A 24236-nucleotide genomic window follows, 5' to 3' on the forward strand; every position below is an offset into this window, starting at 1 on the left:
TGGGGCTGCACGCTTGTGCTGAGATCTGTGCCTTCACCTTCGGTTTGAGACTCTCCTCGGAACCTAATTTCTCTCCCCGTCTGCGCCGATCTCCCCCCTGGCCCCGGAACCAACCTTTTTTGGCGAGACTGCAGATTTTCTTCGGCCGGTGAGTTGTTCTACTTCTTATCTTTACGAATTGTAGCAGTCAAGACTATTTTTGAGGCTCGATATAATATTGATAAAGAAGGTAAGAGAAGGCTTAGAAAGTCGTGTGTGCCTTCTCCGCCATCTTGGCTCCGCCCCCCTATTATGCCTTTTGTGGATGAAAGCTGGTTGGTTGAGCCTCCAGCGCCCTCTGGCGACCTCCTGAGCTCCCGACTCTTTGCAACAGCAGACACGTCCTCTAGAGGGAGACCTTCCAGGCTGCGCGCTGCTCTGCGAGCCCTGGGCCGGTTGCTCACGTCTCGTTGGTAGGTCGGGGTGGCCTCTGACCCCCGGCTGCGGCTGCGACACTGGCGGCGGCGGTTTGCAGCGGCAGCGGCGGCAGCTGCGGAGAGAGGGGCGGGGCGGCGAGGCCTCGCTCTAGGGCCGGAGCTGGAACCGGACCCGGCCCGGGAGCCGGGAGCGGGGCCCCTGGCTCCGCCTGGACTGCGGGGCGATGTGAGTTCGGGGCGCGCTGGGCCCGGCCGCTCCCTCCTCCTGCTGCTTGTGCTCCTCTCCGCCCTCTGCGCGCTGCCCGTGGCCTTGGGCTGTGGAGCAGCCGGCCCGGCCTCTGGGACCGCGGAGGAAGGACCCGCCCCCGCCCTGCCCTTGCGGGCGTCCCTGAGGGCCCCGACGCGCGGAGACCCCTTCCCCGCCGCGGGCCACGGTCTCGCCTCCGGGCCTGGCGGGGGCGGGGGCGGGGGGGGGGGGGGGGGGGCCGCCGCAGCGGCCTCCCGCCCTCCTCAGCTCTGGGCGCCGAGTCTGCAGCCTGGGCGCTGAGAGCGGGCGCTGCAGGGGCCCCGCGCCGCAGGCTGAGAAACTTAGGGCTGGGGGGCCTGAGCACCTGCATGTTAGAACAGACATGCATGAATGGCCTGTTAGAGCGGAACTGAAAGGAACCCGAGAACCCAGAACGTTAGAGCAACAGAACGGCAGGACGGGAAGGGGCTGCGAGCCCAGAACGTTAGAGCATCAGACCATAGAATAGCAGGACTGCACTATATTTTAGACTGGTATTGTCAAACTCAATAGAAAGGGAGCCCTGAACCATTCACAAGGATCTCTGTGGTCTGCATATTGACTTAGTTTTAAAATGTAATATTTGTATGTTATTATATTTTTATAAATGTTTCCTAAATTGCACTTTAATTGGTTCTGGTCGTCGGCATAATTGACAGAATCAGGCAGATAATGCAGGAGTGCAGAACGTAAGGCTCCGTGGTACGGAGAATATTAGAATACAGAGTTTGGAATGTGAGAGATGGAAAGATAGGGCTGAAACCGAGCCAAGAACGTGGAGCGCCAGAAAATAGAACGTGAAGTCAGAGGGGCTAGAAGGAACTTCGGACATAAAATGTTAGAATATGAAACACAGAATGTTAAACCTAGAAGGGATTTCAGTTTGTCCAATAAAGGAAGAAATAGGCCTGGAGTTACTTGCCCAAGACCTATGTGGCTAGTCAGGGCAAGGGCTCAAACTCCGTGCTCCTGTTTCCCTAGGCCTGTACTTTTTCTGTTATGTTGTTATCTAAAGGGATCTTGGAACATCTTGCTTGGCAAGTTTTAGTAGGTAACAGTCTGATCTCTTTGCAGGGCAGAGGAGTGCATGGAGGTGTCAGGTGGGTTGCCCAGAAATTTTGGGAAACAGTTGGGCATAGCAAGGTCTGATTCAGGATAGAAATAGTCTAAAAGCATATTTGTTACTATTAGGAACTGGATTGATTTAGAAAACAAAATATTTCTTGTGATTTATGCTGTTGAGTGTAATGGAAAGAGCACTTAAGAGTAGAGAATCTGAAGTCAAATTCCAGCTCTGTTACTACCACTTTGTTACTATTACTCTGTTACTGAAGGGAGTTATTTGCTCATTTGGAACAATATTACAAGTCTCAATTTTCCCGTTTGTTACAAATTACATTTAGCTTGAACTAGATGATATAATGTATCTTAAAGCTCTATTTAAGAGTCTATCAGTCTATTAAGAGACTGATAAAACAAAAGGGTTCAGTTTGAGGGCTATTCAGAGGGCTCCTTCTTGGAATCAGGAAGACTTGAGTTTAGATCATGATAAAAACTAGCTATGTGACCTTGCACAAGTAATTTAGCCTGTTTCTTCAATGATAAAATAGGGATAGTAACGGGAATTACTTTTCAATATTGTTGTGAAGACCAGGTGAGATAATGGTTTTAAAAAGCATAGTTCCTGGCACATAAAGAAAGCTCTATATAATTATTTCCTTTCTCCTTTACAGATATCTAAGTTTTGTGTGTTCTGAGATTTAGCTATATTATTGGTCCTATAGCCAGAGAATTCAGGCATTATAAGACTTCAAATAAAGGAGCACCTTTAGAGGGTTCCAGAAAATGGAATTGGAAGGGAAACTTGCCTTAATAATTCCTGCCTTATTTGTCTTGTAAGTTCTTTGAAAAACTGAATGTATTACGTAGACAAAGGATGATTTTCATGGCAATAAGATTCGAAGCAAGGTGGTTTCCTTGACAATCATAACCTCTAGGCCATGGATGAAAGATCTCTGGCTAAACCTGCTGTCCCATTGTCTTCTTTGCCAGGTGAACTTTGGGCCTATCCCAGATGGAGCCTGGGTAACTTCTTTTCAAGATAACTGCCACGATGCCCCACTGAAGATTGTGGGGATAAAGTAGGAGTTCTCTCCTGTCCCCTTCCCATGGTCAGCTCCCCAATGGCCTGGGTGAGGTAAGATCTATACTGGAGGATATGGGGGATGAGGGAGAAAACACTTCATTAAGGACTTGATGTTCAAAGTTTTTCAGTTAAAATAGAACTTTGGAGTGGAACCAAAGAATGTTAATCATGCAGATAGCAGTGACCTATCAGTTTTAAGTTCAAATCCCTCACTTGTCTGTTCTCTTGGTTCACTCTATTCTAGCTTAGTTTCAGGTTTGGGTTTACATCATAGTTCGTTCGATTCATTAAAGATTTATTGGAGAGAGAGAGAGAGAGAGTGTATGTGTGTGTGTGTGTGTGTGTGTGAGAGAGAGAGAGTGAGTGTTTAGGGCACTATGCTAAGCTTTGGAAATCTGACTATCTTTCAGACACAAAAGAGTTTATGTGGATTTTCCTGTGTAATGGAAGGGGAAGGGGAACATATGCAAATGTTTGGGATACAAGGGAATAGGTTTTTAGGACAGAGAAGGGGTCCAGGCAAATTTGAGGGCTGATCTGATTTTTAGCTGAACATTTCAGGGAAGACTTTGTGGAAGAAGTGATCCTGGCATTTGTGATCTTCTTCCACCTTGCCTCCCTTTCATCCCTTTGCCTTGTTCACAAACTATTATATTTGCTACATTTAACCTGGATCCTCCCATCCTAGAAATTGAGGAAAAAATAAGAAGTTGGATCTACTATGAGAGAGTTTCTACTAGTCCATAATGGGGTATTATAGTGCAGGATGGCCCAGAGAAACAGCAGAATGCTAGCACCTATGTTTCATAGGGAAGAAAAAGTTAAAACAAAACAGGTATGTATAAACAAATAAAAACTAGATAAACAGAAGATAAATAAGAAGTCTAGATTCTTCTAGACTTCCTCCACTTGGTGGGGTTCTCTTCATTGGCTAGAGAACCAATCCTGGATGCAAGGAATCCTGAGTTCAAGCCTCACCTCTGACACATCCTGGCTGTAACTCTTGATAAATCTCTTAACCTCTCAGAATCCTTTGTGAAACTTGCAGCAAAGATAATGATGTATATTGGTAGATGCTGTTTCCTCAGTGAGAATTCCTTATGCTGATAAAAATCATAAGCCTGTTTTATAAAGCAAACATAATATGTAAAGTCAGGAATTATTTCTTATTTTGCTTTTATAACATCTAGCACAATCCTTGACGGAATAGATGCTTGTGAATTGGACTGGGGAGGCAGAGGTGCAGGGGGTAGAAAACCCCCTACAAGGCTTTGTACGAGGCTCCATACCTAGGAGCAGAGTATATTCTGGGACTCTGCCTCATGAGCTTACTGCTTCTGTCCTGCATTTTCATCTCAGAGCTGACCAGCTGTTTTGACATCATGGGAAGCTGCCTTGGCTGCCTCTACAGAGACAGTATACCAAATAACCATCCTACTAAATTCAAGGTACTTACCCTCCTCCCCTTATCTCCACTTACTTCTTCCCATTCCTGGGGAACCTTTTGGGCCAGCATCTAAGGTGCTCCAGAATCAAGGGATGATTCATAAGGAGTCAGTCAGTTCAGCCCCACAAAAACAAATGACAGTTGACTTTTTTTGTAAACCAAAGAACTCTCTTCTACCTGTAGGAGGAGTCCCTTTTTCATCCCTATGGCCCATTGAAGCTAGGATTTATTTTACTAACCCATCTGAAGAGGGAGCCCTTGTCTCAAAGGAGTGCAGCTCTTGGCCAGAGAAGGAAGGAGAGTCAGTGCCTTTTTGCTGTTGTCTTCACCTTCTTCTTGAGCCTTCCCCCCTTCAAAAAAAAAAGACTCCGAATTGCCACCTTCCACTCTGGTAATGCCCAGAGTGGGCATGTGAGGAAGATTGAGATTCAAGATCTTAGAATCACAAAATGTTATCATTGAAAGAGACTTTAGAAATAATCTCATCCAGCCTCTTACTGTTACAGAGGAGGAAGCGGAGGCCTAGAAAAGTTGGTTGAGTTCCACAGATAATTGATAAAAGAGTTAAGACTTGAACCCAGTTCTGTAGTTTCAAATCTACTGTTCTTTCTTTTTATGGAATTGTGCCATGATTCCATATTGAAACCATAGATGGTCAGAGCTGGATAAGACCTAAAAGATAATTAGTCCAAGACTTTTAATTTTAAGTGAAAACTGAGGTTGAAGAAAAGATGTGATTGTCCCAGAGCCACATAATGAGTCAGTCTTAGCTGGAACTTGAACTCAGTTCTCTTGACAAGCAGTAGTCTAGTAGGATGAGCACAAGATCGAGAGTTAGAAAACATGTTTTATTCTTGGCTCTCCTTTTTGTTAGCTGTGTGATTGTGGGTAAGTCACTTCATATCTCTGAATCTTCAACCTCACTTTCTTCATCTGTGAAATGAAAGTTGGACTTGATGGCCTCTGGTATCCCTCCAGCTCTAAATTTCTGTTCCTGTGATGTTTAAGCTCCTATCCCATTCTGACACTTTATGGTGTTGTGATATTCTAAGCTCCCTTTCAGTTCTAAATCCCAAGATTGGTCCTTAGAATTTCTCCACTACTCTGTGATTGCTTCCTTCTTTGCTCCAATGTCTCTTTCCATGCTTTCCCAACTTGATCTTTCCCCCTGATACCTAGGTAATAAACGTGGATGATGAGGGAATGGAGCTGGGCTCTGGGGTGATGGAGCTGACCCAGAGGGAGCTGGTGCTGCACCTCCACAGGCGTGATGCTGTGCGGTGGCCCTACCTCTGCCTGCGGCGATACGGCTTCGACTCCAACCTCTTCTCCTTTGAGAGTGGCCGGCGCTGCCAGACAGGACAGGGTGAGCACCAGCCTCTCTTCTCATGGCTGCATGGGCACATTTCTATTCTCGGCCTGCTTCTTCTGGACCTGGGACCTAGGGACCCTAGCTGAGGTAGGCTACAGTCTCCAAGGGTGTGGGGGATGCAGAGCTGTCCTTGGGCCACTTCCACATGGTTTAGTGAAAATCCCTAGCTTATGTTAGCATTTTAGAGACAGAAAGAACTATTAGAGTCTAAGAGTGTGGTATAGTAGGAAAAGCACCAGCTTTGAAGACAGAGCCTGGGTTCAAATCTTTGCTCTGAGTTAAAAGGGAATTGTGGGCTCAGGGAGGGAGTCAGAGCTGCTGGTGAGTGGTCATGAATGACCAGCCAGAGCCATGGCTACTCTATAACCTCTTGGCAGAGAGCAGCAGTAGTGAGGAGCTAGAGTTGTGAGAGAGACAGAGAAAGAGAAACAGACTGACATACAATCACAAACCCTTTTGGTGAGCTGGTGCAGTCTAGAAAGCAACTCTTCTTAGAATGTTTTTAAATGCTTAAAATATAATGCATAGGATTACAAAGGAAACATTGAAATATGGTTATCAAAATATTTTTAAAATTAGTTTTGTTTTATTATTTCCCAGTTACATGTAAAAAAAACTTTCATCAGTCATTTTTTCAAACTTTGAAGTTCCAAATTCTTTCCCTCCCTACTGTCCTTCCATTTTCTTTGAGAAGACAAGCATTTTGATTTTGATTATACGTGTAAAGTCATGCAAAACATTACCATATTAGCCATGCTGCAAAAGAAAACACAAACAAAATAAGATAATAAAAATAGTTTTTTCAAAACTTCTGCATTCAGAGTTCATCAATTCTCTCTTGAGGTGGGTGTTCTCATGGATCCATTGAAATGATCTTGGATCATTGTCTTGATGAGAGTGAGTTTCTCTGTTGATCATTGTTAAAATTTTATTGTTCTTGTGTATAATGTTCTCCTGGTTCTGATCATTTCACTTGGCATCAGTTCATGTAAGTGTTCTTAGAATTTTCTGTCACTTTTTTTTAAAAGGAGTGCCTGGCCTGATTTTTAAAATATATAGAGATTGATTCAAATTTCTAAGAATATAAGCCATTCTTTAATTGAAAAATGGTCAAATGATATGAACAGACAATCTTAAGATGAAATTAAAACCATTTTTTAGTCATAAGAAAAAATGCTCTAAATTACTGTTGATCAGAGAAATGCAAGTTAAGAGAACTCTGAGGTACTATTTGTTACACACCTCTCAAATTAGCCAAGATGACACAAAAAGGTAATGATAAATGTTGGAAGAGATGTGGGAAAACTGGGACAACTAATACATTGTTGGTGGAATTGGGAATGGATCCAACCATTCTGGAGAGCAATTTGGAACTGTGCTCAAAGATCTACCAAACTGCATATTCTTTGATCCAGCAGTGTTTCTAATGGGCCTGTATCCCAAAGAGATCATTAAAAAAGGGAGAAGGATTTACATGTACAAAAATGTTTGTAGCAGCCCTTTTTGTAGTGGCAAGGAATTGGAGAATGTTGGAGAATGGCTGAACAAGTTATGGTATATGAATGTTATGGAATATTATTCTATAAGAAATGATCAGCAGGATGATTTTAGAGACTTGGAGAGACTTGCATGAACTGATGCTAAGTAAAGTGAGTAGAACCAAGAGGACATTGTACATAGCATCAAGATTATGTGATGATCATCTCTGATGGTTGTGACTCTTTTCAACAATGAGGTGATTTAAGCCAATTCCAATGGTCTTGTGATGGAGGGAGCCATCTGCACTCAGAGAGAGGAATGTGGGGACTAAGTATGGATCACAACATGTTATTTTCACTTTTTTGTTGTTGTTTGCTTGCTTTTTGCTTTCTTTTTTTTTTTTTTTGATCTGATTTTTCTTGTGCACATGTTTAACATACAAAAGACCAAAAAATCCCAAAACAAACAAACAAACAAAGAGTGCCTGGGCTTCTGCTAAATGAATCAAAGCAGGCTTTTTTTTCTTCTCCTGGCAGATCAGCTTTTAGCTTTCTCATGCCCATCTCCCCTTTGCAAGGTGCTGATCTAGTTAGGGTACTAGGTCTGGTGTTTGGAAATATGTTCATTATGAAGCAGAGTGGTGGAATGGAAAGAGAACCAACTCTGGATTCCAAAGACCTAAGTTTGAATTCTGCCTTTCTGCATTACTTCCTGTGGGTGACACTGGACCATTCTTTTAATTTTTCTAGATCTCCGTTCCCCAATTTACAGTGAGGAGGGAGGGTTGAATTAGGTAAATTCCAAGTTCTTTTCTAGCTCCAAGTCTGTGGTTCTAATGCTGCTTCTATGGCCACTTTACAATTTGATGGCATGTGATGATTCAAGCTCGCTCAATGTAAACTGTGGGAAGATCTCTCAAGTTGAAAGGATCTCTATCATAACTCTGATATCTACTGATTGCAACACTAGACAAACCACTGAATCTGTCTGTGCCCCAGGTACCTCTCTGAGACTCTTAACTTGCACAGCCATTGCTGATCTTCATTGGAAAAGGGAACTTCCTCACTGAACTCCTTTCACTGATGAAAATGCTTTCCACACTACCTGTCCTTGGACCTCTCTTTACCATGGTTACCATCACTGTCTCCTTTATAGACACAGCAAAAGGAAACTCAATTTATTTCCTTTGTGTTATTTCACAGCCACTTTTGCAATGCATTGGTGCTGTGGAGTTCATGGAGAATGATGAACTATCTTATTTGTATTCTTGGCTTTTTCCATGGTTTTGCTTGGCTCCCTCCCTGAAGTGCTTTGACTAGTCCCAGGCTGTGATTACATAGGCATTCCATAGTCCCCCTTGAGAAAAATAGCCATATTCCAAGCTGCCATATATATGCCATATATATGTGGAATATAGCCATATTCCACACTTCAGGAGAAGTAAGGATACTGCATCTGTAAGTGACAGAGCTCTAAGCTCCTTTACCATGTGCTTTAGAAATTAGATTAAGACAAGGTGGGGAGATCACTTTAAGCTAGAGAACTTTTCCCAGAGAAGAGAATGGGGTGATTTTGGGATCCTATCTTTTGTTCTCTGTTTCTTCATTTGTAAAATAAGTATCTCTAAGTGACTCCCCTTCCTCCCCACTCCTAAAGGAAAGTCTGTATAGAAAGAAGAAGTAGGGCCTGTTTGGAGTCCTCATAGCCATCTTATGGGAAAAAAGCCAAAGTGACCCCAGCCCAAAGGCTCGGGGGCAGCCAGTGGCAGGGGAAGCAAAACCAGGAGTGGAATAGGGAGGAAGAACATTTTCCCACCCTCGATAAAGTGGTCACTTAGGGATGTACCAACTGCTGAGTTTAGCCCACCCAAGGTCACAGGGTATTTTCCATTCTACTCCCTCTTCCAATTTGTCCTTTAGCCATGGAGGAGCTCCTTAGAGCTGGGTAGATAGTTGGTATAATTAAGAGAGAGTATTGTGGGGGTACTAATGCTTTTTGATTGATTAGGTCCATTGGGTAAGGACAGTCAGGGTCACTGAAAATGTTTAGATATCATCTAGTACACTTTCCTGTTTGATTTTATTTCTTTCCTTCCCACTCTTTACCCCAGTGAAAATGGTACAGCATTCAGAACAAATAAATATCCACTATTGGGTTTTTCAGCATCCTTTTTCCTTAGAAGGTCTGGGATGGTCATTGTTGCTATCATTTGAAGGTGAGACCTTTTGGGCAGCTGATTGTATCGAAGAGTCCTGGTCACTACATCTTCAGAACTGTGTGATACTTTCTAGATGTGGTCCCTCTAGAACACTGGTGTCTGAGGCTGTAACTTGGGATTGGTGGGGTTATTTGGAGGGAGAGCAGTATTCAGATGCCATCTTTCTATGATGTGAGAAATTTGTATTACTACTATCTATATCAGAAGTTCTTTGCCTTTTTTGGTGTCATGAAACCTTTAGTTACTCCAGTGAAATCTGTGAACTTTTTCTCAGAATAATGTTTTTGAATGAATAAAAATGAATGAAAAAAATAAAAAATTTTGAGTGGATTAAAAAAATGAACAAAGGAAAGTAAATGTTACTGAAGATAAAGATGTATTTTCCTTCTCTCCTAATCCAAGTACATATGTCTTGGGAAATCTTAGATTAAGAACCCCTGATTTATATGGAAAATATATTGAACTCCATACTTAGCATGTGTTGTGGTAGCTCTTTTGACCTTCCTAGATGTTGTCTGGAAAACAGCTGAAGTTCAGAGAATCCTCATTGATAGCCCACATTTAGAGAATACTTTTACAATTTTCGAGAAGCCAGTGTGTGGTGAGAATGGGTGTTGACCTTGTCAGGAAGACCTAAATTTGAACCCCATCTCATTGATTCTTCTGAGTTTCAGGCACCTCTAAGATTTTAAGTTAGACCTGAGTTGCTTCTTGCATCAGTGGAGAGAGTTCCTATCCCAGCAGAATCCCAGAGGGTTGACATTGACATTAACATATGAGGGTATGATAAGAACACTTCCTTTACAAGAACACTTTGAGGCAGAACCTATGTTGTTTCTTTTGTGCAAATTAAGAAACCGAAGTGCAGAGAAATGAAATGGCATGTCCAGAATCAGGCAACCCCAACTAACATACTATCTTTCTCTCCTTGAACAGGCATCTTTGCGTTCAAGTGCTCTCGGGCTGAGGAGCTCTTCAACCTCCTACAGGATCTGATGCAGTGCAATAGCATTAGTGTGATGGAAGAGCCAGTCATTGTCACTCGGAGCAGCCACTCAGCCGAGGTTGGCCTGCCCCAGACCCCCCATGCTGCTAATGGTGAGTTCCTTCTCTTTTTTTATTTTTTTTATTTATTTATTTTTTTTTATAGCCTTTTATTTACAGGATATATACATAGGTAACTTTACAGCATTAACAATTGCCAAACCTCTTGTTCCAATTTTTCACCTCTTACCCCCCCACCCCCTCCCCTAAATGTCAGGATGACCAGTAGATGTTAAAATATATTAAAATATAACTTAGATACACAATAAGTATACATGACCAAAACATTATTTTGCTGTACAAAAAGAATCAGACTCTGAATTATTGTACAATTAGCTTGTGAAGGAAATCAAAAATGCAGGTGTGCATAACTATAGGGATTGGGAATTCAATGTAATGGTTTTTAGTCATCTCCCAGAGTTCTTTTTCTGGGTATAGCTAGTTCAGTTCATTACTGCTCCATTAGAAATGATTTGGTTGATCTCGTTGCTGAGGATGGCCTGATCCATCAGAACTGGTCATCATCTAGTATTGTTGTAGAAGTATATAATGATCTCCTGGTCCTGCTCATTTCACTCAGCATCAGTTCGTGTAAGTCTCTCCAGGCCTTTCTGAAATCATCCTGTTGGTCATTTCTTACAGAACAGTAATATTCCATAATATTCATATACCACAATTTATTCAGCCATTCTCCAACTGATGGACATCCATTCAGTTTCCAGTTTCTAGCCACTACAAAAAGGGCTGCCACAAACATTCGTGCACATACAGGTCCCTTTCCCTTCTTTATAATCTCTTTGGGATATAATCCCAGTAGTAACACTGCTGGATCAAAGGGTATGCACAGTTTGATAACTTTTTGAGCATAGATCCAAACTACTCTCCAAAATGGTTGGATTCGTTCACAACTCCACCAACAATGAATCAATGTCCCAGTTTTCCCACATCCCCTCCAACAATCATCATTATTTTTTCCTGTCATCTTAGCCAATCTGACAGGTGTGTAGTGGTATCTTAGAGTTGTCTTAATTTGCATTTCTCTGATTAATAATGACTTGGAGCATCTTTTCATATGACTAGAAATAGTTTCAATTTCTTCATCTGAGAATTGTCTGTTCATATCCTTTGACCATTTTTCAACTGGAGAATGGCTTGATTTTTTATAAATTAGAGTTAATTCTCTATATATTTTGGAAATGAGGCCTTTATCAGAACCTTTGACTGTAAAAATATTTTCCCAGTTTATTGCTTCCCTTCTAATCTTGTCTGCATTAGTTTTGTTTGTACAAAAACTTTTCAGTTTGGTATAATCGAAATTTTCTATTTTGTGATCAGTAATGATCTCTAGTTCTGCTTTGGTCATAAAGACCTTCCCCTTCCACAGGTCTGAGAGGTAAACTATCCTATGTTCCTCTAATTTATTAATAATTTCATTCTTTATGCCTAGGTCATGAACCCATTTTGACCTTATCTTGGTGTACGGTGTTAAGTATGGATCAATGCCTAGTTTCTGCCATATTAGTTTCCAATTTTCCCAGCAATTTTTATCAAACAGTAAGTTCTTATCCCAAAAGCTGGGATCTTTGGGTTTGTCAAAGACTAGGTTGCTATATTTGTTGACTGTTTTATCCCTTGAACCTAATCTATTCCACTGATCAACTAATCTATTCCTTAGCCAATACCAAATAGTTTTGGTAACTGCTGCTCTATAATATAATTTTAGATCTGGTACAGCTAAGCCACCATCATTTGATTTTTTTTTCATTAATTCCCTTGAAATTCTTGACCTTTTGTTTTTCCATATGAACTTTGTTGTTATTTTTTCTAGGTCATTAAAATAGTTTTTTGGGAGTGGTGAGTTCCTTCTCAATCCCCTTATACTCCCTTGCCTGGGATCAAACAGAAAAGATGAACCTAAACTTGAATGGGGCACAAGACCCGGCTCACCAGAGTGCTGGGAATTATTGTGTCCTAACTGATGGTTGGGGACTCAGGAAAGAGATGGTGGGTTTTTGTGGTAATGGCACCCTGAACTTCTCTTCCTCCTTTTGTCTTTGTCTGAAACTGGGTCCCAGATAGCTCCATCTTTCTTAATTGCCAGCTCTCCGAGGTATGGGTTTCTGGAGAGGCAGGATACCTGATTTTTGTTCATCCCTCATTCAGTAAGCACCTGCTTGAGGCTTATGAAAAGAGCACTTGGAGCCAAGAGGCCTGGGTTCAAATTTTACCTGTTAACATTTCCAGTGTGACCTTGGCAAGTCATTTAACCTTTATGAATCTTGGTTTTGCATCTGTAAAGTGTGAATAATAAATCTTCTGTTTGCATTTTGGAAGATGTATAAAATCAAAAGGTTACCAAAACCTAAAGTACATCATAAACCACAAAGCACCATATTGATGTGGACTATTGTTATGACTTATTGTTGTTCGTTATTGTGGACTGGGGAAGCCAAATGAAATGCAAAATGTGCCTCCCCTCAATTGATTGATCAGTTAACATTTATTAAGTACCTACTATGTGCCAGACACTATTAAGTGCTTATAAAAATCTCACTAAGAGACAGGATATAAATACATCAGCTACAGTGAGAAGTGCCTTGGAAATGTCTGTGTGGCTGTTCAGTTTGTCCATTAATAAGTATTTCTTAAGTGAGATGGCTTGACAGACTGGATGGAAGGCTATCCTTGGAGTCAGCAGTACCTGAGTCCCACCTTGGTGGGGGGAGGAGGAAAGGGAGAGAAATCTTTGGGCTGTGGGACTCTTAGCAAATCATTCAACCTCTCAGTGCAATTCTTCTCTAACTAGAAGTAGCAGAACCATAATAGATTAATACTGGTATAGGGAATTTCCTTCCTGAAATTTCTGTGTTAATAGAGAATAGATCCCATCCCAACTCAGAGTGCCCAGATTATGCAGAACTAATGAGTGTTGTTTTGGGAGTGAAGAAGAGAGAAATCACTTTGACCTGGGTAGGTTGGGGAAGCCTTTGTGTTGGAGGTAGTGTTGAGGTCAGGAACCAAATGGTGAGGTGTAGACCACATGTTGAGGTCTACATTTGGGGTACCTAAATGAAATTAGGGTTTAGTTAAGGTCTAGTGGCAGGTTTGGGGTACAGGGAGTCAAACAGAGAGTTCCCCTGCAACCCCCTTGGATTCGGCGCAAGGATACGACGGTATATGAGGTCTAGTAGCGGCGCGGAATTGCCAATAAAAGCATTTATTGGCCCAGAGAGCTAGATTAATAAAAGAGGTTTATTACTGAGTTTAGAAGTAGGAGATAGGTGAAGGTAGAGATAACGAGGGCACTGGACAGAGGGTCCTCACATGGCAACCATGTTTGGAATCTCTGCAAAGAGGGGTTCCCAGTGTGGTCCTTTTAAGTCGGAGACTTAGCTCGAGGGGCTTTGGGGTGTAGCCCCAAAGTTGGCTCAGATCCGGGTGGGGCTGGGACAGGTCCAGATCTTCTATTGGAATTCAAAGGGACCAGGATTTGTGAGTCAAAGGGTAATTTACATTAGCTAGGGGGGTTGGGAATCAAAGATTGGAATCTTTCCCGCATCATTAGGATTGGAGTGACTTTTTAAAAATAGAGGGGAGGGGCAGCTAGATGCCTCAGTGAGTAGAACACTAGCTCTAGAATCAGAAGAACCTGAGTTCAAAACTGCCCCCAGATACCTAACACTTCCTAGTTTTGTGATCCTGAACAAGTCACTTAACCCCAATTGCCTTACCAAAAACCCGGTAGAAATTTGGGTAGTAAGACCTTGTAAGTAAGTCATTATTAATCAGAGAAATGCAAATTAAGACAACTCTAAGATACCACTACACACCTGTCAGATTGGCTAAGATGACAGGAAAAAATAATGATGATTATTGGAGGGGATGTGGGAAAACTGGGACATTGATGCATTGTTGGTGGAGTTGTGAACGAATCCAACCATTTTGGAGAGTAGTTTGGAACTATGCTCAAAAAGTTATCAAACTGTGCATACCCCTTGATCCAGCAGTGTTACTACTGGGCTTATATCCCAAAGAGATTATAAAGAAGGGAAAGGGACCTGTATGTGCACGAATGTTTGTGGCAGCCCTTTTTGTAGTGGCTAGAAACTGGAAACTGAATGGATGTCCATCAGTTGGAGAATGGCTGAATAAATTGTGGTATATGAATATTATGGAATATTACTGTTCTGTAAGAAATGACCAACAGGATGATTTCAGAAAGGCCTGGAGAGACTTATACGAACTGATGCTGAGTGAAATGAGCAGGACCAGGAGATCATTATATACTTCAACAACAATACTAGATGATGACCAGTTCTGATGGACCTGGCCATCCTCAGCAACGAGATCAACCAAATCATTTCCAATGGAGCAGTAATGAACTGAACCAACTATGCCCAGAGAAAGAGCTTTGGGAGATAACTAAAAACCATTACATTGAATTCCCAATCCCTATATTTATGCCCACATGCATTTTTGATTTCCTTCTCAAGCTAATTGTACAATATTTCAGAGTCTGATTCTTTTTATACAGCAAAATAATGTTTTGGTCATGTATACTTATTGTGTATCTAATTTATATTTTAATGTATTTAACATCTACTGGTCATCCTGCCATCTAGGGGAGGGAGTGGGGGGTAAGAGGTGAAAAATTGGAACAAGAGGTTTGGCAATTGTTAACGCTGTAAAGTTATCCATGCATATAACCTGTAAATAAAAGGCTATTAAATAAAAAAAAAAAAAAAAAAAAAAAAAAAGACCTTGTAAGTAGAAGAAGAAGAATGAGCAAAGGTATGGAAGTGGGAAAGTTCAGAGTATATTCTGGGATTTGATTGGACCATAGATTTTGGAAAGAAGATGAGATTGTTTTCTGGGCTTCAAATATCAAGTAGGCAAGTTTGAACATTACTTGGTAGATAATAGAGAGATACTGAAAATTTTTAAGCCACTGATGAGAATTCTGCATGAAGAAGATTAAAGTCTGGCAAGATTCCTTCTGGAGAGATACTCCAGCTACTTAGTATCTGAAGAGACACTAAATGCAGCATGGTTGCCCTTAATTCTGATCTTGTTATGACTTCTTCCTTCTTCTAGCTCTGGGCTACACTGTGTCTGGCTTTTCTAATGGCTTCCCCAACTTCCCTGGAGATGGCCCACCATATTCCACTCCTCGTCCTGCTTCTATGAGCAGCTTGCGACATTCTTCCCTTGGAGAGGAGTCCACCCATGCCCTTATAGCCCCTGAGGAGCAGGTGAGTGATGATTGTTTGCTAACCTCTGGCTTTGGGATTATTGGCAGGAGCAGGATTAAAAGAAACACCAAGGAAGCTTCGCTGTTCCCTCCATTGGGAGTCTTGTAAGAGAAGTAGAGAGGGGAGAGGTGGTAAGGTCTCTTCTTTTTTTAAGTTTGTTAATTTTATTTTTAAATTAATATATATATATATATATATATATATATATATATATATATTTCCTCAGTTATATGTAAAAGCAATGTTTTCTTCTTTTGGTTATACATGTACATATTTTTACATATTTTCTTATGAATCATGTTGGGAGAGAAAAATCGGAACAAAAGGGAAAAACCATGAGGAAAAAATAAAAGAATCTAACATATTGATTTACATTCTATCTCTATAGCTCTCTTTCTGGATTTGGATGGATTTTGGATTTTCCATCCAAACTTTATTGGTATTGCCTTAGATCACTGAACTGCTGAGAAGAACCAAATCTCTCATAGTTGGTTATTATGCAATCTTGCTGTTGTTCTGTACATTGTTTTTCAGGTTCTGCTTGTTTCACTCAGCATTAGTTTTATGTAAAACTTTCCAGAGCTTTCTAAAATCAGCCTGTTCATCATTTTTTATAGAACAATAATATTCCATTACTGTCATATACCACAACTTATGTAGCCATTCCCCAGTTGATGGGTACCTCCTCATTTTCCAGTTCTTTGCCACCACAAAAAGAGCTGCTACAAACATTTTTGCACATGTGGGTCCTTTTCCCTGTTTGGGATACAGACTCAGTAGTAACAGTGCTGCGTCAAAGGGTGTGCACAGTTTTATAACCCTTTGGGCATAGTTGCAGATTGCTCTCCAGAATGGTTGGATCATTTCACAAGTCCACCAACAAAGCATTAGTGTCCCAGCTTTCCCACATCTCCTCCAATGTTTATCATTATCTTTTCCTATTATCTTAGGCAATCTGAGGAGGTGGGACCTCATTATTTAGAGTATTTTTTCATATGACTATAGATGGTTTTAATTTCTTTTTAATTTCTTCATCTGAAAATTATCTATTCATATCCTTTGAGGGGAGGGGGGGTTTCATGTTAGAGTTGGAGGCATCATGATTTAGTAGATAGAGAGTCTGCCTAGAAGCCATCATGACTTGGGTTCAAGTTCCACCTCCAGTACAGATTACTGTCTGAATCTGGTCAAGTCACTTAAACTCTCTGTGTTTTAGGAAACTCTTTAAGAATAAATGTTACAGAGAGGGCAGGTTGCCATCCTGTATTTGTGGAGGGAGCTCCCTCACTTGTGAGTTCCCTTTTCTTATGAAATTATGGCTGTAGTCCTTGTCTCTTTCTCTTTGGGGAAGTTCATTTTCCCTTTTGACTCTCTCAACTCTTCCCTGATTTCATGAATCTGCTTTTATTTCACAGTCCCATACCTATGTCAACACACCTGGAAATGAGGAAGACAGAAGGGGCCGGCGCTGCCTACAGCCTTTGCCTGAGGGTCGGGTAGGGTTCCCTTCGAGGGCTCGAAGCTGTGTCCTAGACAGCCGAGACCCCAAGGTGTTCCTGCAGCCAGGTCAGGTGAAGTTTGTCCTGGATCCAAGCTCCACACTCCGTCATGTGGTGAAGTGTCAGGGTTATTGTGGCAGCCCTGGGCCAGAATGTGGGGGTCCTCTCTGCCCTGGCCAGCAGGGTGGACCAGCCCACAACAACAACAACGAGTGCCCGGCTGAGTGTCTGGCTCAGCCCAAGTGTACGTATGAAAACCTCACTGGTGGGGGGCTGCCCCGTGGTGGGAATTGGAGACTGAGCCAAGAGGAGCTGAGCTGGAATGGCTTTTCACAGCGACGGGCAGCTCTTCTACACTATGAGAACCTGCCTTCACTGCCACCTGTGTGGGAGAGCCAGGCTCACCAGCCAGGAGATGAGGATGATGGGGACTCCAGAGATGGGCTGACCCCTTCCTCCATTGGCTACCCTGATGGTGGTGATGAGGATGAGACGCCACTCCAGAATTACATAAATGCTCGGGCTGCCCCTCGAAGTCACATCAACTTCCCTGTGCCGCTGTCCCGCCGGCGGGGGTCTCCTCGAGTATTCAACTTTGACTTCCGTCGACCAGGTCCAGAACCACCCCGACAGCTGAACTACATTCAAGTGGAACTGAAGGGCTGGGCTGGGGACCACCCCAAGGAGCACCAGAGTCCCCCAGCTCCTCGTCCTCCAGTGCCCTCTGCCTATCCCACCCGCCGGTCAGATTCTTACGCTGTGATTGATCTTAAAAAGACCGCAGCCATGTCCAGCCTACAAAGGGCGCTACCCCGAGATGATGGCACTTCCAGGAAAACCCGCCACAATAGTACTGACCTGCCACTGTAGGGAGAGGCCCACTCATCATGGCCCAGAGTGTGCCTTCCTATAGCCCTCCTCTTCCTCTTCCATCTCCATCCAAGGAGATTTTAGCCATTGGTTCCCAATGTTCCTGGATCCATTTTCCTTAACTCCCCTCTAGAGGGTTTGCTGCTGCTTTGCTGGAGGACACTGGGGCAGGGAGCATCATACCCTGATGCATGCTGGGGTTCACCAAGATACGTACTACTGGGCTTGGGGTCTCCTGGAGTCAGCCTTCTGGGAAGAGGGTACTTGGGAGAGGAGGGAGCAAAGCTGTGAACTGTGAAAAGAGATCATTTGTGATCACATTTGAAGCTACTCAATTAGGTGTCTTGTCTGTCTTTTTTTTTTTCTGTTGCAGTTTGGAAGCATTTTGTACTTTGATTTATTTATCAGTTTATTTTTCTATTTATTGTTTTAAATGTTATTTAACATATTTATTAATTATTATTATTATTATTTTTAAATCCTGGCTCTGTGGCTGATGTTACCGTTGTGTTGGAGTTCCTTTCTGGGGAGGGGATGGAATTTGGGAAAGTCTTCTTGGGTTAGAACTGGAGGACTCTTGAAGGAAGGCTTTTTGAGGAAGCCCAGGCAGCTCTGGGTTATGTCTTAAGGGCTATGACTATTTCTTATTCTCCTCTTAAGGGATCCTGGCCCAGAAGTTGCCTCAACACTGTCTCATTAAAGTCTGGCTAACAGAACAACAGCTGGGACCCTGGGTAGAGAAAGGGAATCTCCTTTCGTGAATGACCTTGTATGTAATTCATTAGAATAAGCATTTAATAAGTGCCTACTGTGTGCCAGGCATTGTGCTCGGTGCTGGGGATACAAAGAGAAAATAGAAACAAATCACTTTAGGGGGGTGTTGGGGAAGGAAGGAACAACATGTATAAAAATAATATAAAATGTACATAAATTTAATACCAAGTGATTTGTGGAGAGCATTAACAATTTGGGTTGGGAACTAAGGCTTGAAAAGGGCTGAGGATAGCACTGGGGGCATGGAAGATGTCCTCTGTTTCCTCTCTGACAGCCCCAGCTCTTCCCCTGACTTCGTATTTCCCTTATGCAGCTTTTCCTGTTTAACCAGGGTTAAAGCAGCAGCAGCAGCAGTAGTAGGAGGTGGGCTTGGATGTGGGACCCAGGTTCATATGCAGACTCTGCTACTGCCTATGTGATTTGAGACCTCAGATGCTATTCTATAAAGTGAGGGAGGTGGGATGAGCCGGGAGATGAACTCTAGGGTCCCATCTAACTCGAGTTTTTGGTCTAAGTACCTGAGGCCTGGGTAGGAGTATCAGGAGGGCACAGCCATCTCCTGTCCTCTTTGTACCTCAGTTTCCTCACCAGGCCTGAACCCTGATAATGACAGAGTTCCTATTTCTAGAAGGCTTTAGGCTTGCCCAAGTATTCTCTATAGCCTTGTGAAGATGGCAGCGCCAACACCACCACTGCCGTTGCTGAGACAATGAAGACCTAGAGAGATGAAGGCCTTCCTCCTGCCGGGATAGGAATTCTGGTCCCCCGACTCCAAGCCCAGTGATGTCTCCACTAAACCACTCTGCCTCTCCAACTGAGCTGAAGAGAAGGCCAAATCATCCTCGGTAATGAAGAGGAAACAGGCCCGAGGAACCCCAGATACACCCACCGGGAATGGAAAGAGGCGCTGTTCAAGCTCAGCCTGGCCTCGCTCCCCTGCCCACATCCACAACGGCTTATCTTCCCCTGTGAAAAAGGGCAGGGGATTCCAAATGGGAAGACTTGGGTTTAAGCACAGGCTCTTTCGAGAGGCATCTTGACATGGAAAGAGCTAGATGGCCTGTATACAAATGTTGCTTGGCATAATGGGAAGAGCAGTGGTTCTGCCATCAAAGAATCTGGATTTAAGTTTCATCTTTGAAATTTATTACCTGAGAGACCCCAATGAAGTCACTAGACCTCAGTTTCCTTATATATAAAATGAGAACAGAATTTGCACTATTACCTCTGTGTGGTGAGGCAAGTGCTTTGTTAACTGTTCAAAGTGCCATAGAAATGCGAGCCATTATCACTTGTGGGATTTGGGGCAAGATAGAGGCAGCCAGATGGCTGAGTGGATAGAACACTGGACTTGGAATCAGGGAGACCCAAGTTCAAATCCTACCTCAGACACTTACTAGTTGGACAATTTAGCCTGGGCAATTCGTTTAACTTCTCTCGCCTCAGTTTCCTTGTCTGTGAAATAAGGGAATTGGACTCAATGGCATTAAATGTCCCTAATTCTGTGGTCCATAATTCTGTAAGTTCCATCACATCTCTGAGCCTCAGTTTCTTTATCTGTAAAATGGAGTTGGACTAAATTTCTAAACTTCGTTTGAGCCTTAAATCCTATAAATTTGTAAGCAGTGTGCCTCTGGATATGTTGTTTTATCTCTGAGCTTCAGTTTCCTGATCTGTAAAATGTGGATAATAATACCTATGCTCTGGAACCCTTGTGGGGTTGCAAGGAAAGGGATTTGCAAGCTTTAAAGGCCTGCAGGAATAGGAGTGGTAATTGTTATAATCATGACCAATTCCCTAGAGCCCCCCTTCACCTGTCTGGGGATCATCCACCCCAACCAGCTTCCTAGTGACCTTGGGCATTGTCTGTGACTATCAGTGACATACTTAATGGGGGATGGACACATAACAGGATGTGTGAGTCCCATTATCTGGAGGCCCAGTATGGTTCCTGGAATCATGTCCATCTTCCTCCTCTTCCCCTCTGGCCTATGGCTTTACTCCAGGGTGACCATTCTGGGTGTGATTTTATTTTTATAGGGTGGGTCATATATGGAAGAATGGATGGATTTCATTTCCTGACATAACAGTAGTTAGGCAGTGAATTAGGTTACCTTCCTTTGGGTCATTTCTGGGCTACCTTAGCTTTGCTTAGCCCCCAGCTCCTTTTCTACTGAGAGAGGCAGGAATCTGGTGGCCTCCTGTTTCAGACTGGACCAAGAGAGAGGTAAGAGGAAAGAGCCCTCAATGTGTGTTTCTCAAAAAGAGGGAATAAACCTTGCACTGCAGGCAGTCAGCCAGCACATATGATGTGCCAGACACTGTGCTAAACACTGGGGATACAAAAGTCCTTGAGGAGCTGACATTCTGTTAAGGAAAACACCTTGCATACATAATAAATACAAGTTGATTTTGGGAAGGCGGAAGGCTCTAATAACAAGGGAGATGAACATTTTCATGTCCAAGGTGGTGCTTGAGAAAAGTAAGAATTTGCTAACCAGCCTCTTCAATCTCACTTTACCTCAGTTTCCTCATCTGTAAAATAAGAATAATAATCCTGGGTTTCCTCACATGGTGTTAGGTGTTGTGAAGATCAAGTGGTACAAAGGCTGTGAAATTGCATTGTACAATGCAAAGCTCTGGTTTCTTGTTTTTTTACTAACTAACTGTCAGAGTTTCTAGGGCCTCATCTTTGCTGCCTCTTCTCTGGAGAAGTAAAACAAGCCTGGACTACTCCAAAAGACTCTTGGGTAATCTCATTCCTCTCTTCATCATTCCTCTGAACTTTCCCTTCAAATTGGAGGATGGGGTGGGGAGGGGGGGATGTAAGGTAAAAGTTCTTCCCCCTACACCTTACCTAATTACAGGAACTATTCCCTCTAACAGAACTAATTCAACTTTGAGAAAGGATGCTTCTAGCAAAGGGTGTCTGAAACTCAAATTTTCCTTCTTGGGGAGGAAAGGAGGAGCAGGGATAGTGCTAGGCCTTCCTGACCCTGGAAAGGGGCAGGATTGAATAATACCCATCGGAGTATTTATTGCTCATTAGTCTAACTATTTGACTCCAGCCACCAGGAGGTCCTGCTGATAAGCTTGGGTGTGGTGTCATGATGGAAGTCATTTTTCCTTCATCACCATCACAGCTACCACTATCATCACCATCATCATCAGTTTGTGTTTGCTGATGCTCCAGTTCTTTTTTTTAGAAACAGGATGGTTGACTGCCTGGCCCAGCCCCCAGGGCATACCCCCAAAGAGGAATGGATACAGCTTCCTATTCAGATCTGGCCTTTCTTGTTGGACCAGGAAGGGTCCTGGTCCTGCAAGCCCACTCCTTGGCAACAATAACATCTAACCTTTATATAAACACTTTTAACTTTGCAAAGCCTTCTTCCTTATCTCATTTGATACTTACCATACACCTGTAAGGTAGGGAAGGTAGATTTTTATCCCCATTTGATAGAGGAGAAAACTGGCGTTAGAGACATTAATTAAGTCTGTTGGTACTAAGTACTCTATAGGCTAAGAACTGGGTTTGGAGTCCTGGACCTTTCATCTTTATCACTGGATGTAGTCATCCATCTAAACCATCTAAATTCAGCCCCAGCAGTACCACTTTCTAATAGTATGGGCCTGTTTCCTAATCTATAAAAACAATCTCTGCATTCCCTACTTTACAAAGTTGTTGCAAAAAAAATACTTGATTATTATTTGTCCTTTCTCAAAAGAGGACCAATGGCATCAGGGGGTTACTATCTTGATTTGAGAGTGAATTGGATTTAAGTGAGGCAAAGATGTGTTAAATTATTAGCCTCATTTTTTTTTCTCCAGAATCATCAGTCCAGTGGCAGTACCTAGATTAGAATGACTAGTAATGACCCAGGATGCAGTGGGGGACCTTGTGCTTTTTAAACTGGGGTCTTTCCCTGGTCTCAGTTTGTTTGAGGCAACACCCATTCAGTGATTAAGGTCTAGGTAAGAATTGGGGCAAAAGATGGCCTAAGTTGCCTTCACAAAAGAATCAGATTCTTCAGAGTTTCTGTCTAGAACAGAAATAATTGCTATTTATATTCACTCACTTTGTACACCTTTGAGGGCTGTATGATTGGGAGCAAATGAGGTTTAAAGATACTGATTCAAAGCTTGCAACTGAAAGTGGTTCGGAGCAGTTTCAAGATATCTTAGGAGCATAAAGATATATCCTGACCTATCCTTATTCCCTATATTTCATGTGTGTATATGTGTATGTGTGTGAGTGTGTGTGTGAGTGTGAGAAAGCCACGTGTTGATAGAATCTCCTTGAGTTCTTGATTCAGGTGTTCCCTTGTGAATTCCAGGACCCTGGGGAATCAGGATGACAGCCTTGGTTTTGTTAATTATATGTTGAACCAGTATAATTAAAACCAGCCTCAGCAAGAGAAGACAGGCTGGTGGTTTGCATACTTACCCTTTCCTCCTCTCCTGAATTATTCTTCAAACTTCACACTGGCATAGTCTCCTGTAGTTTTACATGTAACAGGTCCTCTGGAATCCCTTCTCTTCTTTACTTAGGAGAGTATGTGGTCCAAAGTGTCAAGTGAAGGCCTGACCTTGAAAGCAATGAAGTCTAGTGGAAAGAGCATCAGATTTGGAGTCAAGGGGAACTTAGGTTTAAATTCTGACTTCATTATTTACCATTGTAATATTTGTGCCTTCCCTAGGAGATTATCTCCAATTTATCCTGTCTATATCTTTTTTTTTTTTTTAACATAGTTAATTGCATGTTGTCTCCCTCATCAGATTGTAAGCTCTTTGAGGGCAGACTTGTTTTTGTTTTTCTTTGTATACCTAGTACTTATGTGCCTGGTGCAGAGTAAGTGCTTAATAAATACTTATTGAGGTCTTCCCCTTTCTGGACCTTACTTTTTTTATCTGTAAAATGAATAAGGGGTACTGTTCATTGTTGGTGAAACCCATAGGCTCATCACTTTAGGAAAGGAAGCAACCTGATGATATTCTGTATGCCGATCCCTTTCTTTTATGTATGAGGAATATGAGATTCAGGAAGTTACATGACCTCTCCAAGATTTTACTAGGAATAGGGTTAGATAGAGAATTAGAATGAAATCCTCTTTCTAGAGGTAGTCTCATTCTATTGTTCCATGCTGCCTTGATTATTTTAAATAAATAAATTATTTTAAATAAGTTCTGATTGATTATTTTAAATAAATCATATTTAGAGATAATTTAAGATAAATTTTGGAGGGATAAAACCTAGATTAAGAGCTGAAAGGGACCTGTAACTAAGATAAATTTTGGAGGGATAAAATATCCTAAATTAAGAACTGAACTGGATCTGTAAATTATCTAGTCCAATCTTCTTGTTTTATGGTTGAGAAAAAAATGTGACTTGAAAAGGATCTTGGAGCAAAAATTTAGAGCTGGAAAGGTCTG

At 42.3% G+C, this 24236-nt stretch overlaps 1 protein-coding gene across 3 annotated transcripts; it reads left to right on the top strand.

The window, feature by feature from the left end:
• The first annotated feature begins 289 nt into the window (after positions 1-289).
• Positions 290-23963, top strand: FRS3 (fibroblast growth factor receptor substrate 3). Of its 3 annotated transcripts, none has more exons than XM_031964884.1 (7): positions 290-642; positions 2755-2899; positions 4039-4296; positions 5475-5661; positions 10301-10462; positions 15503-15660; positions 17076-23963. In XM_031964884.1, the coding sequence occupies exons 3-7, from the start codon at positions 4171-4173 to the stop codon at positions 18027-18029; spliced, it is 1587 nt and encodes a 528-aa protein (XP_031820744.1). In that variant the 5' UTR covers positions 290-642; positions 2755-2899; positions 4039-4170; the 3' UTR covers positions 18030-23963. The 3 variants fall into 3 exon arrangements, with proteins under 3 accessions (XP_031820744.1, XP_031820746.1, XP_031820745.1); XM_031964886.1 differs by having other exon boundaries at positions 4208-4296; XM_031964885.1 differs by lacking the exon at positions 290-642 and having other exon boundaries at positions 758-2899.
• The last annotated feature ends 273 nt before the right edge of the window (positions 23964-24236 follow it).

The sequence above is a fragment of the Sarcophilus harrisii genome, chromosome 4 (genome assembly GCF_902635505.1).
Source record: "Sarcophilus harrisii chromosome 4, mSarHar1.11, whole genome shotgun sequence".
Lineage (NCBI taxonomy): Eukaryota > Metazoa > Chordata > Mammalia > Dasyuromorphia > Dasyuridae > Sarcophilus > Sarcophilus harrisii.